This window comes from Podarcis filfolensis (assembly GCF_964270895.1).
Source record: "Podarcis filfolensis genome assembly, chromosome: 5".
Classification (NCBI taxonomy): domain Eukaryota; kingdom Metazoa; phylum Chordata; class Lepidosauria; order Squamata; family Lacertidae; genus Podarcis; species Podarcis filfolensis.
Genome location: NC_139608.1, coordinates 19,647,687 through 19,663,637, shown reverse-complemented (window position 1 = coordinate 19,663,637; position 15,951 = coordinate 19,647,687). Strand labels below are relative to the sequence as shown.

The following is a 15,951-nucleotide window of genomic DNA, read 5'->3' as shown; positions in this document are numbered from 1 at the left end:
GAAGTGGTACGTGTTTTTTTTGTTTTATTATTGTTGAATGTTTGTTTATGTATGTCTTGTTTCTGTTATATAAAAAATTGTTTAATAAAAATATCTTAAAAAAAAAAAAAAATAAATAAAAAGTAGAGACACCACCTTGCCAACAAAGGTCCGTATAGTTAAAGCCATGGTTTTCCCAGTAGTGATGTATGGAAGTGAGAGCTGGACCATAAAGAAGGCTGATCGCCGAAGAATTGATGCTTTTGAATTATGGTGCTGGAGGAGACTCTTGAGAGTCCCATGGACTGCAAGAAGATCAAACGTATCCATTCTTAAGGAAATCAGCCCTGAGTGCTCACTGGAAGGACAGATCGTGAAGCTGAGGCTCCAGTACTTTGGCCACCTCATGAGAAGAGAAGACTCCCTGGAAAAGACCCTGATGTTGGGAAAGATGGAGGGCACAAGGAGAAGGGGACGACAGAGGATGAGATGGTTGGATGGTGTTCTTGAAGCTACCAGCATGAGTTTGATCAAACTGCGGGAGGCAGTGGAGGACAGAAGTGCCTGGCGTGCTCTGGTCCATGGGGTCACGAAGAGTCGGACACGACTAAACGACTAAACAACAACAACATTGAAAACTCTGATCCAGTCAGTCTCTCCAGATGTTTCCATGGGTCTCAACTTCCTGACTTAATCTGTCCCAAACAAACTTGAAAATCTCTTTATCACCTCATTCACCTGCCAGAGCAAGGAGTGTCCTGGTGCTCTGGCAGATCGTATTGTTGCTTCTGTTCTGAAAAACATCCTGGAACCATGACACACACACACACACCCTGCATCCTTGCTCAGCTTCATGAATCATCTTTGAAGAGACATCCCCCCTTTTTAGACAGGAAGGAATTGCTCTTCTTGACATCTGTAGACAGACACAGACGCACAGACACACACACTTGTATTAAAGATAATAAACAGCCTATGATGTCTGCCCTGATGAATTCACGAATCATCTGGACTGCTATTTTTCTCACCTGCACATTTATGCAGGTTTAATTGACTAAAACTCATATGACTTTAAGATTTTTTTTAATCAGGCGATGGTCCTATTTATAAATGGTGATTTTTTTAAAAAAACAGAGTTACAGTGGTTAATGGATTCTTCAGCTAGATTAATCTTTTTTTTAAAAAAAAAATGCTTATAAAAACTGCAGGTGGCAACCATCATCTTACGAGAAACTCATTCACACACAGGGCCAGTACCTTTGTGTATATCATCAGAAAAGCTACTTCTTACTTCAGATACACTGTTTTACCTGTAGGCAATTCTACACAAATTTAATTGGTTGTTTAATTGACTAAAATTCATATCTTAAAATACATATCTTAATTAGCACTATGCAACTAAGAAGTAGTGCCTGAGTTTGCTTTCTTCCTCCTGATCTCTTTCTCTTTTGTGCCATATCTTTTAGGCTGTAAAGCTGAAGACAGGGACTGTCTTATTACTGATCTTTATAACCCTTTTTTGGCTGAAGAACAAAGTTTTAAATGCTTTAAATAATAAGTGTGTTTAGTTCCACTAAGTTCAAGTAACACAGCCTAAAGCCCTGGTTCCTTGGGGGATAGGGCTGCTGAATAAGACTTGGTCTTCCCTTAAGGAAATGCCTATCCTGCCTTTGCCTAAAATAGTACTCAATGTACAGCAATTAAAATTGGCAGTACAGTACTAGTGCAATACAGTCATACCTCAGGTTACAGATGCTTCAGGTTGCATTTTTTCAGGTTACGGACCACCGAAACCTGGAAGTCTTCTAAATGAATTGAAGCTAGGTGGCACATTTGTATAGAACTGATTTTCCAGGTATTCTGATTTTATTCATTTATTTAGGTCCAACTTTACAGGTGATATGTATGTACAGTATGTATGTATGTTTATCAAGATTTATATTCTGCTTAATAAACAATTAAAATCTGAGTGGTTTATGTGAAATGGTATAAAGCAGGGCTGTCAAACAGGTCAATCTCAACCAACTGGTTGATTGGTTGATTGATTGCGGCGTGTCCCTGGTTGATCTTAGACCCCGCTAAAAAAAGCTCAACAACTTTGGTCAATCCAATGGGTAGATCACTGCCAGTTTATTTATAGTGGGAATAGATCGCAGTCTCCTGGAAGTTGGACACCCCTGGTATAAAATATTCATATATTTTTTAAGCAATAGAAACAGACTTTTAAAACAGACATAATAGAATTGCTAAACTGTAGATAAAAAACAACATATTTTAAAAACAAATAATAATGTACCTGTACATAATAATGGCATGTCTGGGTAGGCTTGCCTAGATCAACATTTTAAGCAGGTATTGATAACCAATAATGCTTTTAGGCACGGAGTTCTAGAAAATATCTTCTGAGTGGTTTTTAAATGCTTCGGCTTCTTCTTCTTTTTAATTGGGGAGGCCATTCCTAGCCAGTCATGCACAAGAGATTTTGTGATTTTTTTTTTCCTCAACAGTGTACAAAAAAATGGTAAGTTCTCTGGGTGCGAAGAACGCCCTTTTGAATTTGATTGCAGCCATTCTGCACAAGAGCACTCAGAGCTAATCAGGTGAACGGAAAATTACTGTTTTGGACACAGGCAACGGCAGCTGATTGCATTTCTCTAAAATAATGTAAAACAGCATTAGGCAGAAGGTAGGTCAAGATCCCTGGGTGGCTTGCAATAGTTTGGCAAGGGTTTACAACTGAGTTGTTTAGCAATGGGAACAATAAAATGGCTTTTCCCACATAAATTAGGCTGCTGAAATGCTAACCAGGAGTGGATTTTTATGCGAAAAACACTGTGAGTCAGTTCAGTTCTGGTACTCATAATGGGCTCAGGTGCCCCCTGCCCTTTCATTCTAACTGCATTTTGCACCTGACTTTGGGTGGTAGTTCTTGGGGATCTAGTAAAAAAAGTATATAAAGTAGAAGTAGCAAGCCTGAAGTCTATCTACCCCATCAGGTAGAAATAGCAAATCTGTACTCATCTTTTGCAGGCAACTGTAAATCCAACAGTAAAAACAAATTGGGATATGTGAGTTCTAAATGCAATGTTGTATTTTATTATTCAGACACGTTAACTGTTTCCAGAGTGATAATCTCCATTATCTACATGTGTAACTTTTTAAAAAAAATAAAATAAAAAATTAAGTTTCTCAGAATGCTTGCTCTTTTTCCCCCTGCTTTCAAATCTAGCATAGTTACAGCTTGGAAATATGTGTATCTGAAGAAGTGTGCATGCACACGAAAGCTCATACCAAGAACTAACTTAGTTGGTCTTTAAGGTGCTACTGGAAGGAAAAAAAATTTTTTGTTTTGAGCTTGGAAATATATTTGCTAAACTTTGCTAAATTTGGATCATCTCAATATGTTGTAATGATAAACTCTCATACACAACCCAACTTTTTCCTTTTTAGCCTGTTCAACTGTACTTTACATAAAGCTCAAGCCATGGTAAACAAGTTACTCAAGCATGTAAACTGGTTTCTAGAGACCAGCAGAGAAAAGGAAACATAGGGGATGGTATTGAACTCCCAGTAAATGTATGTCAGAATCAGATACCTGTTGGAAATGTAAAGAGAAGGAGGGTACCTTTTTCCATATGTGGTAGCCATGTAAGGTAGCAAAAGTTTTCTGGGAAATGATTTATAATAAGTTGAAAAAAATGTTGAAGATAACTTTTGTTAAGAAAACCATAAGCTTTTCTTTTACGTATAATTGGTGGAGAGGTACCCAAAGAGCACACAAAAAAATATTTATGTACACTACTACAGCTGCCCAAATGATTTATGCCCAGAGACAGAAAGAAGAATTCAAACGAAGGAGGACTGGCAATTAACATTGATGGAGTATGCAGAAATGGCAAAACTTTCTAGAAGAATAAGAATCTAAGAGCCAAAGTACATTTCATATTGTTGCAGGAAGTGATAATCCAATCTCTCTTTCCCTCTCGCTCTTTTTTTCCTCTGTTCAAGGTTACAAAGTGGGATGAATTTACAGATTTGTTTTGTAAATGACAGTGGAAGTGACAAAGATAGTGATGCTGACGACAGCAAGACCGAAACAAGTTTGGATACACCTTTGTCTCCCATGGTGAGTTTCAGTCTTACAGAAGGTCTTGATCCCTTGAAAAATGTCAGGAAATGTGCACCAAATTCCAGGTTTTCTTTTTTTTTTTATTTGACCTTTATTAAATTTTAAAACATAAAAAGAAAAAGAACGAAATACTACAATAGTCAAAACAATATTATACACTTCAAAGAAACAAACTGACGCAACGTAATATTGGCAGCCAAAACATTACTAGGAAAGAAATACAATATATAAATAGCGTAAATAAAAAGTATTTCTGGTAAGTGATTCTGATATCGTGACATTGTGTCACACTTGTTTATTCCCTGCTTGTTAAAAAGAAGGACTGGTCTTTCACAAGAGCTTGGAGCATAGGCTATTTATGTACTGTATTTTTCGCTCCATAGGGCGCACCGGACTATAGGGCGCACCTAGTTTTTAGGGGGGGAAGTGAAGAAAAAAAAAATTATTCCCCCCCCCAGCCCCAAAGAGCAAGGAAGCCAAGACAGCGAGCGGGATGGATCCCGCTCCCTGTCTTGGCTTCCTCTTTAGCCACGCACAACCTCTCCAGCCGGGAGAGGCTGTGCGTGGCTTTGGCAGAAGCCAAGACAGCGAGCGGGATGGATCCCGCTCTCTGTCTTGGCTTCGTTTTTAGCCCTGGGGTGGGGGAAGCCTGAGCTTCCCCCGACCCCAGCCCCCAGAACAGGTCCGGGAGCGGCGGCAAGGTTGCGCACAGCCTTGCCGCCGCTCCCGGAGCTTGCGGGGCTGGAGGCGTGCTCCGAAGGCTTGCGGAGAGCTGCCTGAAGCCTGGGGAGCACAGCGGGAGTTGGAGCCCTCTGCGCTTCGGAGGCTTCCCATTGCTATCACTGAAGACAAGGAGCCTGCATTCGCTCCATAGGATGCACACACATTTCCCCTTCATTTTTGGAGGGGGGAAGTGCGTCCTATAGTGCGAAAAATACGGTACATAACCTATAATGAGAAGCGTAGGCCTCAGTTTGTATTGCAGGTTATATGTATGGCAAGGGATGATGTTGCTCCCCAAGGCCAGATCCCTCACCACCATTTTATGGATAACCATTGTGCCTGGGTTGTGTGCCCTAAGAACATTGAAGAAGAAGAAGAAGAGTTTGGATTTGATATCCCGCTTTATCACTCCCCTTCAGGAGTCTCAAAGCGGCTGACATTCTCCTTTCCCTTCCTCCCCCACAACAAACACTCTGTGAGGTGAGTGGGGCTGAAAGACTTCAGAGAAGTGTGACTGGCCCAAGATCACCCAGCAGCTGCATGTGGAGGAGCGGAGACGCGAACCCGGTTCCCCAGATTACGAGACTACCGCTCTTAACCACTACACCACACTGGCTCTCATTGGTTGCCATATGTCCTCTTTTTCCAGGACACATCCTCTTTTTCATGGGTAGAGCTGTCATAGCAATCCATAGTTAGAAGTCGGCAAATGTGTCCTCTTTTTTGCTCTTCAAAATATGGCAGCCCTAAAATGTTATGGGACAAGTGGCTGCTTTTAGCACTGGCCAGTCAATTAGGCAAGTGGGTATAGTTCTTGGACCAGGGATAGCTTACCTAGTGCCCTCCAGGTATGGTTGAACTTCACCTGCCATCAGCAGGTGAAGAGTGGTGTCGCAGTATGAGGATATAAAGAGGTATTTTGTGTGGCATCACAGGGATCCTTTCAGATCTATACCATCTGCTTAGACTTTTAGCAGTCCTCTAATGTCTCAGGCATAATTCTTTCCCAGCTCAGACATCCGGTGTCCTTTAAACCAGGGGTGCCAAAAGTTTAACCCTAGAATCTAAACACAATTCTGGCAGAGGGCTGGTTTACTTCTGGTTCATGCCATTCACATTAAGGCTAGAGCTAATGTTTATTGCTTTAATTCTTTGATTAAATTGCTAGCTGCTGAATTAGACAAGCCTGATTGTATATATATCTTGTGTCTTTTTCTAGAGCAAGCAGAGCTCTTCCTATTCTGACAGAGACACTACTGAAGAGGAATCTGAATCCCTAGATGACATGGATTTTCTCTCAAGGCAAAAGAAACTTCAAGCTGAAGCCAAAATGGCCTTAGCAATGGCAAAACCAATGGCCAAAATGCAAGTAGAGGTGGAAAAGCAAAACAGGAAAAAATCTCCCGTAGCTGACCTTGTAAGTATCTCATCAATGCCTGCCAGTTGTTTCTAGCTATGGAAGTTGCTCCAGTTGCAATAAAGCTTTTTGGAATTTGGGAGAACTTATAGCTCCATCTGGAAGGGACGTGGGTGGTGCTGTGGGTTGAACAACAGAGCCTAGGAGTTGCCGATCAGAAGGTCGGAGGTTCAAATCCCCGCGACGGGGTGAGCTCCCGTTGCTCAGTCCCTGCTCCTGCCAACCTAGCAGTTCGAAAGCGCGTCAGAGTGCAAGTAGATAAATAGGTACCGCTCCAGCGGGAAGATAAGCGGCATTTCCGTGCACTGCTCTGGTTTTGCCAGAAGCGGCTTAGTCATGCTGGCCACATGACTCGGAAGCTGTACGCTGGCTCCCTCAGCCAATAAAGCAAGATGAGCGCCGCAATCCTAGAGTCGGCCACAACTGGACCTAATGGTCAGGGGCCCCTTTACCTTTATAGCTTCATCTGAGATGTAAAAAATGAGTTTTAAAAGTGGAACATATTTATTTAATATATTTGATTCAGAACATGCAGGGAAAATAAAGTTTTTTCCCCTTTGTTAGAGTATAGTATTTATAAAATCTTAGTACAGTATGTGGTATCTAAACTTGATAAATTTTATGCATTCAGTGCCTAATGACTAATGCTCAGGGTGCTTAATATATAGTAGGTTACCATCATTAGCTATTATTGCTAATACATTAGAAAATATGCTGACAGAAGTTCTTTTTTGTCATTGTTGCTGGCCATGACAGTGGCCTAAAGTGTTGTTGTCATTCTTTTTAGCTGCCACATATGCCTCATATAAGTGAATGCTTGATGAAAAGAAGCTTAAAGCCCACAGATCTGAGAGATATGACGATTGGGCAGCTACAGGTGATAGTCAATGATCTACATTCACAGATAGAAAGTAAGTCTTCTCCCTTGGTATTATGTCCTTTCGCTATTTGTGGCACCTCGGCTTAAGGGAATAGAAACTGTTCCGTTGCATGTGAGAGCTGACGCCAACATTGAACCAAGGAAGGACTGTAGTTCAGTGGTAGAACATGTGCTTTGCATGCAGAAGGCCCCTGGTATCTCTAGGTAGGGTTGGAAGAGACCCCCTGTCTGAAATCCTGGTGAACCTGCTGGTCAGTGTGGATAATACGGACCTAGATGGATCAGTGGTCTGTGTCCTCCTAGGATTATGCCATCTCCAATACACTGGTACCTTGGTTTACGAACTTAATCCATTCTGGAAGTCCTTTCTTAAAACAAAGCATTCGTAAACCAAGGCATTCTTTCCCATAGCAGCAGGGGACTCAATTTACAAATGGAGCACACTCAACAGGAAGCGGAACATGGTCCGCTTCCAAGTCAAAGTTCACAAACCAAAACACCTACTTCCCGGTTGGCAGCGTTCTTAATCCAAGTTGTTCATAAACTAAGCTGTTCTAAAACCAAGGTACCACTGTACTAGAGGGAAATATCTTCAATGCCAACATCTTCTCTTCAGATAACATTGGGGGCCATTGCCCCTAAAGCAAGTTTTAAATCGAAACATATTGGGCTTTTTATTCCATGCTAGCTCGTGGCATGTTGTATTTCTTGTACTTTTCGTCTTAGATATGGAGAAGAGAAATCACAGATCTGGAAGTGGTTTTTGAGCTTCAGATGTTAGGTCAGGAATGGCTATTATTCAGTAATCTAATGCCAACTGAGGTAGAAGGAGGCTTTGCATGATACCTGGAACTGTGTAGAGAAGAGGAAGCATGAGGTTCCCATATTTCCAGCTCTCTTCCATTACATCTTGTGCAAATGAACAAGTAGACAACTTCAGCCCTTTGCAATATTTAGGCCATACTAAAGCTTTTATAAGGGACGCGGGTGCTTCTGTGGACTAAACCACAGAGCCTAGGACTTGCCGATCGGAAGGTTGGCAGTTCGAATCCCCGCAAGGGGTGAGCTCTTGCTGTTCGGTCCCAGCTCCTGCCCACCTAGCAGTTCGAAAGCACGTCAAAGTGCAAGTAGATAAATAGGTACCGCTGCGGCAGGAAGGTAAACAGCATTTCCGTGCACTGCTCTGGTTCACCAGAAGCGGCTTAGTCATGCTGGCCACATGACCCGGAAGCTGTCTGTGGACAAACGCCAGCTCCCTCGACCTATAGAGTGAGATGAGCTTGCAACCCCAGAGTCGTCTGCAATTGGACATAACGGTCAAGGGTACCTTTACCTTTAAAGCTTTTGTGACTGTGAGCAGTCCTTCCACTGGGCTCTTTTTTGTTGCTGTCCTTTTTAGAGCCAAAGTACTGCTATGCTTTTCAGTGATACGAATTAATTCATTACAGACAGAAGAGGCTCTAAATAAAAAGAAATTAGCACATGACTCCATGGTCCATGTCAATGTGTGCTTATTAATCAAATTAGTCAAAGCAGCTGCAGTGTGGCTCTTTGCCTAGGCACCTGTGAGCTATGCTCAGCCAAATGTGAATAATTCTCCCCTGAAGTCTGTTAGTTCTGTCTGCTACTTTGGAATTGCTGCTGTTAGAAAATCAGTGGGCCTGCTAGAAAATACTGATCAATCAGTTCTACCATGACTTGGCTTTGTTTAATTTTTTAATGAGAGCATTGGGTAAGTGACATACATTTGATGAGTTTTGGTTCTCGAGTTTGTGTTTGTATTTTAAAAATCTGCTTGTTTGCTTATATATCACCTGCCTTTCAGAACAAAAATCCTCCCAAAGTGATATACAACTGTACACTAAAAATGCAAATAATTTGTTTGCAATGTAAAACAACCATCCTAAAATCAATACTGAATAGGATTCTGGAATAAATAAATAAAAGTCCTATGACCCAAGTCTAAAGAGTAGCAGAATGAGGGCCTAGTGGAGTACCAGGGAGGTGAATTGCACCATTGTGTGGCTGCCATTGAGAAGTCCCTGGTACCCACCAACCTCACCATTACTAATGACAGCGCAGAAAGCAGGGGTTTTAGTCCTCTGGTGTTCAATGGGCGCACAACACAATGGCACTTCCTGGCACCATTGGTAGCTGTTGCAATTGGAGCACCTACTGCTTTCTTGCCTCTGTAGAAACAGGCTGACATCATAGACAGTCAAGCTTATTTCCCTGCCAATGTGTTGATGCAAGTTCAGCCTTGGTAGATCACACCCAGTTTTGAGGATTTTCCATCACCAACCACAACCAGAAAAATGCCAGAAGTTCCATGGGTTGGTTCCTAAGTTAAAGAGTTTAAAGAGTGCATTCTGCTTTGGGAAGTCATCCTTGGTTCTCTCATGAGATCTACAGTAGTGTCATGTTGATATTTTTTTTACTAACGTTTGCTTTAAACAATACCGGCCATTGTTCTTGTTCCATTACTTCATCACCTCCCTTATTTATATGCCAAGCCAAATACCCTTCTGTTTCTTGGAGTGAGAGCCATGTACCATGGTGACTAACAGATTCCAAAATGTTAGACATGGGGAGAACTGTGGCTAACTGAACTTAAACACTCTTTGTTTTTTCTGTTGTCAGGCTTGAATGAAGAATTGGTGCAACTGCTGCTAATTCGGGATGAATTGCACACAGAACAGGATGCTATGCTGGTAGACATTGAGGATTTGACCAGGTTGGTAACCTTTTTCAGATACGTCCTGTTGCAAAGGTCTCTCTTTAGACCGTTTTGTTGTGATGATATATTTTATTTTAGTTGATGTATAAAATGCCCTTCACCCAAAAACAGATTTCAGGGTCAAAGTAATTTCAAAATTACAGAAACATAATAACTGTCAGAGGGAAAGCTAGGGTATGCGTGTATGAATGAATGAATTAATAAATACATAAAATTAAAAGGAGCAAAACCATTCAACCGGCTAAAAATATAGTAAAAAATGCCTGAGGAAATTAAATGATTTTAACCTGATGCCACAAAGAATGTATGCCTGTGCCTGGCATACCATCCTCAGAATGGCTTCCTACAGTTGAGGCATCACCACAGAGAAGGCCCTGCTCTTCAATTCAAGCATAATGCACTTCTTTTAAAGTTGGAACACTGAGAAGGAATTATGATATATTACTGAAACGAGGTGAATTGTCTGACTTGTAATGCTGTTTTCTGATCAGTGCCTGCTAGGATCATACCCTAAAGCCACATTATGATAATGTCTTTATTTGGACCAACCACAATGTTACAAGGTCACGAACAAACTCAGAAATCTTCATCAGACACAAAAGTGGTTGGGGGGCAAAAAGCTGATCATAGTGCTGCTGCCCCAGAAGCTGCAGTTTATAAGACAGAATGCAGGAGAAGTTCTGCAGGCATTATTAGATTAATCTTTAAGGTGCCATACATTGCTGCATGTACCCAGAACTACTAGACCAAAGGAAGCAATCGTGGAACTACATAAAAGTTCCGCCTACAGCTCCAGTGAAAGCTTAGGTCATAAAAAGTGCACCTGGTTCAGTAACATAAGTCTACCACTATTAGTGTTGTTTGCACCGAAGCAACTGTTTTTGCTGCAGTTTTTCTAAGCACCTGTTGCCAGGACTGTTTGGGGTATGACAAATGGCAGATTTGGACAGTATGCTATTTCTTTGTGATCCACACTCTCTATCAGATTATAAGTGAAACTTCTTTGGACATTGAATCCATTTATAATCTAACATCCAATGCCTAATAACTTTCTCTAGTTGCTTGCAGCAACATGGTGCTGAGCCCTTTAATTTTGGGAAATTATTGCTGCTAGGAAATGTGAAACTTGGTAAATTTGTCTGGGCAGACAAAGAGAGTGGTCCTAAAGATAGAGACAAAAACTTCCTTTATTCTAGAATCTGCCTTTGTGATGCCACCTCTGTTAAAAATCCCAGCTTCTGTTTTCTCCATTTGATAATGTAGCTGCCATCTATTCTTAATTTTCCCTTCCCTTCCTAAATCTTTTCTTAATGATCTTTCAATGATCCTTTCTCACTCCTTACTTTACTGGGTAGACAATGTGCCCTATTAACAGCTTGCCGCTCTGTACTAAAAGCTGTCCTTACATATTCAGTCCGGCTACCAAGCCCTGTAGTGGGCAGAATCAATCAGAGTGACTTTAGACATGATTTCAAGACCTGGGAAGACTCCAAAAGGCAAAATCTGGGTGTGCATTGACCTTAGGTCCTGGCAGTTCCAAGGAAAAGGTCAATAATAGTGTCAGTGCTTTCATTTTGTCCAGATGTGGTTTCAATTGTCTTGTCGAAGAGTGGAGCCTGTTGCAAAAATTAGATGCAGGGGGTGCAGTTCATAGCTGCCTCCTCTAGTGAAAGCAGGCATGTAGTCTTATCAGGTGGATGAAGTTACTCTTCTCTGGTTTGATTCATAGCATCTTACCAACAGTCTGAATATACTGTATAGCTACGTCTGCTCTTGCTGTGGCCTTTCAGTCAAATCCTGTGCTGGTTTTTAATCTTAAAGGGAAGAAACCTGTTTGCCACCTGCAGACAGAGATGAGACTTAATTGAACCAAAGCAAACCCAACTATTTTTTTCTTTTTTCTGTAATATTTCTTTTACAGTGCGGCCCCCTATCAGTACCATGGTAATTTAGCACCATTGCTGCCGACAAGGTAAAATACAGTAACGCCTCAACTTTCCCAGATCCTTTTAATCCAGGCCTTTTCTTATTCAGTGCAAACCTTTTATGTTCTCCCCTTCTATCTACCCTCTGTCACCCTCTGTTCCAGGTTATTTTCACGTTTCTCAGATTGGCTGGTTAAAGAAGGTTCAGTAGTAACTCAGCAGCCAAAAATGCTAAAGCGTCTCTCTTCCTGCTTTGTGGTATTTGCCAGCTATTCCACTGCACTGAAACCTCTGCAACTCCAGGGAGCATGCAAATATCTGGATAGCTCAGTTGGTTAGAGCGTGGTGCTGATAACGCCAAGGTTGCAGGTTCGATCCCTGTATGGGACAACTGCATATTCCTGCATTGCAGGGGGTTGGACGAGATGATCCTCAGGGTACCTTCCAAAATCTGGAGACTTGAGTAATCCAAATGGGAGTTGCATTCTGATCTGCAAGCAAGTTTGGAAATATTAGAGTGTGTCAGTCCACAGCAAATAATGATAATAATAATTGCCCACCCCTAGCACTCTGTCTCTCTCATGCGCGCACACACACACACACACACACACACACACCTCACACTTGACTTCGTTGAATTTTCTCTGCTTTTGTAGCTTAGAAAACTTTGACGAGAGGCAGAATCTCATCCACTTTACACAAAGACCAGGGAAGGGTTAGTGTGTGTGCGCGCGCGCGTGTTTTCGCATGCCATTATGTGTCTGTCTTTCGGCATGGCGTTATCCTTCCCCACTACCTTCCCCCACTATAATCTGGTGAGCAAGTTGTCATTGACATCTACCAGAGGATTTCTGCGTAGAGGAAAAGGTCGGTGTGCTCACTATAGTATGTTCTTGCAGAAATCTGCTGCTGCAAATCAAAGAGAGCAGAGTGGTTTTGCTTCTTCACCTCGTAATACAGTGGTACCTCTGGTTGCAAACGGGATCCGTTCCGGAGGCCCGTTCGCAACATGAAAAGAGCGCAACCCACAGCAGCATGTCTGCGCACGCGCGGGTTGCAATTCGCCACTTCTGCGCATGCGTGTGACGTTGTTTTGCGTGTCTGCGGTGAAACCCGGAAGTAACCGTTTCTGGTACTTCCGGGTCGCCACGGGATGTATCCTGAAAGAACATAGCATGAAGTGGACGTAACATGAGGTATGACTGTACAGCAATGCCCATACTCTGCCTGTAGCTCCAGGTTGTCGGTGTTTTTTCTCCCGTGAGCCAACAGGTAGCTCAGATTTGAGAGCACCTGTGCCTTGCAAAAAAAGAAGACTCTGCCACTACCATACACAATGCTGGTGCTTTTCACTTCCTGCTTTATGAACTATTGTTAGTGAGGGGAGAAGAAGGGACAAACACGAAGGCAGCAAGCAAAAGTTCAAGGAATGTGTGCCAGTGATGGGGCGTTTTTCCCCCTAACCGCTTGTCTCTGGGTGAAAAGAGATCAGCAACAGGAAGTGTAGGTACAATGCCTCATTGCATAGTTGAAGTGTGAACTGTTTAAGCAGAAGAAACTAAAAAGAGAGAGAGAGATGTTTTGTGGGTGTTTTATGTTTTATGGATACAAAGACTGAACAGTTCTTGCTAAATCTACAGAGAGATGGTTCTGTATATTCTTGGATGGTCTCTAATATGAATACCAAATTGCAGATGAAAATAATCAAGAGTTTGAGTTCAGGGTGCATGATGTTTCTGTCTCCCCCACCTCAATTTTACCATCTCAGCACCTCTGACCAGTTGGTTAAGCTGAAAGATGGTGACTTTCCCCAGCATCACCCAATGAGCTTCGTGGATGTATGTCTATCTAAACTTGTATCTTCCTGGTCTGACTCTCTGCTACGCGACCCTGGCACTTTTTTCTTTCCCTTGTTCTTCTAAAACAACCTACTGCCAACTTGGTGCCCAGAAATTTTGAAGTACGAGTCTGTTTTAATGAATAGAAAGCATGGCCTCTGGCTTCTATTGGGTCCACAGTGTGCACCTGTAGGGACTGTCTGGGGCTTATGGAAGTCGTAATCCAAAACTTCTGGAGGGCACCTGGTTGGGGAAGGGTGTTACAAAACTACTTTCTCATGTGGGAAGCAGTTTGCGTTTCTCGTTACTGGAATCAATTACATATTTAATTAGCCATTCAGATGCCCTCTGTGTGGGCCACATGGTTGGCAGTTGATGAGAGGCGAGTTGTTTTTAGTTCTTTAGATCTTGAAATGTTGCTACAATAGGGACCTAGGGGTCATCTTGTTACATCCTTGGATTGTGTTAAGACAAATAAGTTTCCTATCCATGGGAAGGAGGTGAAATGCTCCTCCTTTTCCCCTTGCTCCCCAAATAAAACTTCCTTTCAATGTTATTGCAACCTACAGTTTCAATTCTAAAGCAATTTCCTTGAAATCCCCACCCCCCTGTGCTCTTCTTGATTTTACCTCCTGAAGACTGTGGTTGCTATTTTCCTTCCTGTGCTGGATTTCTGCAGTCTAGAGGAGTCCTGAAGAAAAGGACTATTTAAGCCGGCTAGATAATTGCAGCAAAAGTTAACGCATCTCTTTAAGCAATCTTCATCAATCGCTGCGCTTCCTTCCTTCTCTGTTTTGCCAGTAAAAAAAATAAAACAATCTTCATTTATTGCATCTACGTAATATTGTTCCTTTTTCCCATTTCCCTTCAGACACGCTGAAAGTCAGCAGAAGCACATGGCAGAGAAGATGCCAGCAAAATAAAACCGGAAGCCATCAGACTGAAGAAACAAGCTAAAATGTTTTGCTTCTGTGGTTGTGCCAACGCTGATGCTCCACGGGTGGCACACAAGAAAAATCAGTGTTAGTCATTGATTCCGGGCGCAATCTGCCAAGCACCAGGAACCCCCCACACGAACCCTTCCTTGAAGCTAATGGTGGATGCACAGCGACTGTGCTTGGCGAATTGTTCCCAATGTCTGAAGCTTTATGTCCAGTGGTTGGCCTATGCTTTTTAATTTATTTGCTGTTGGGTTTATTTTATTTTTTACTTGTGCCACTAAATATCGGACAGTTCAATAATCTTATTGTAGAACAAAATGTACAGTACTTATAAACATTGCAAACATGAAGAGGAAAAAAGAAGAGAGAGGGTAGTTTTAACTTTTATTTTTGTTTATTTAGAGAGACCTTTAAGTTAAAGCAGTATTTTACCATTGGCTACTTTTTATTGTTTTTCAGCGTAGTTTTAAACAAATGAGACTGTAATTTTGACGGTGCTATACAAGTGAGAGAGAAAACATACATGCCTCGTAGTGAAGTTGTAGCTTTCAGTAATATGTATATTTTAATCAGTTTTCAACATTTTGTGAATGTTGACTACCTGACATTCATTTTTAGATGTGCTATTAACATGCAGTTGAGTTGAAAGAGTTACCTTGAAAGTTTTATGTATAAATATGTAAAATAAAAATTAAAAATTTCTTTCATATGATATGTCTTTTTGTTGACTAGTGGGGCAACATAGTAATTCACCTGTAATATATTCATTGAAGTACATGTGAAATTCCTATTTTTCTCATTTCAGATTATATATAGATATATATAATATGAAAAGTCTCTCTTCATATATATATATTTTAAAAATACTATTCACTTAGAACACAGATAAGTTATTATAGATTCACTTGAAGGCAGGCACAAAGGTAAGGTTTAAAGTTAACAAAAAATACTATGTGGGCTGAAAAATGAAAATGACACCTCAACTGTATACGTAAACTTGAATTAAACTCTAACACACTTGATATGGGAATTGATTACTTTTCTCTCTCTCTCTCTCTCTCTCTTTACTTTCTCTCCGCTGAGATTGCACTTCCTATCATCATGCATTTTAATACGAGCTACAACCTCTTTGTGAGTCTTGTCCTTCTTCCCAAATTCATAACCCAGCTACCATGCATCTCTCCCATTCACTTCAATGGAAGCAGCAACTACATTTGCCAGTGATGGGGAACCTGAACCCCTCAAGATGTTGGGGCTCACGGGAGCTGAAGTTGGACTAACCTCTTTTTCCCGAGCATCCCTATTTACTAACTATAGTGTGAAATAAGAAAAGAAAAATGTTCTTCTAGGTTCTTGCTTTTGTTGTGTTATTTGTGCTATGA

At 41.5% G+C, this 15,951-nt stretch overlaps 1 protein-coding gene across 16 annotated transcripts in view; it reads left to right on the top strand.

Moving 5' to 3' along the window:
* LOC310762364 (schwannomin-interacting protein 1) overlaps positions 1-15,591 on the top strand; it is a 388,732-nt gene extending 373,141 nt beyond the window's left edge. For 8 of the 16 annotated variants that reach the window (XM_083613307.1, XM_083613316.1, XM_083613318.1 and 5 more), the window contains 6 exons: positions 3,988-4,105; positions 6,051-6,248; positions 7,036-7,159; positions 9,769-9,862; positions 11,787-11,837; positions 14,500-15,591. In XM_083613307.1, the coding sequence (XP_083469433.1) occupies positions 3,988-4,105; positions 6,051-6,248; positions 7,036-7,159; positions 9,769-9,862; positions 11,787-11,837; positions 14,500-14,551 (637 nt within the window). In that variant the 3' untranslated portion in view covers positions 14,552-15,591. The remainder of the gene's footprint in view (positions 1-3,987; positions 4,106-6,050; positions 6,249-7,035; positions 7,160-9,768; positions 9,863-11,786; positions 11,838-14,499) is intronic. The other 8 variants (XM_083613315.1, XM_083613317.1, XM_083613321.1 and 5 more) reach the window with 1 other exon arrangement.
* Positions 15,592-15,951: the final 360 nt, after the last annotated feature.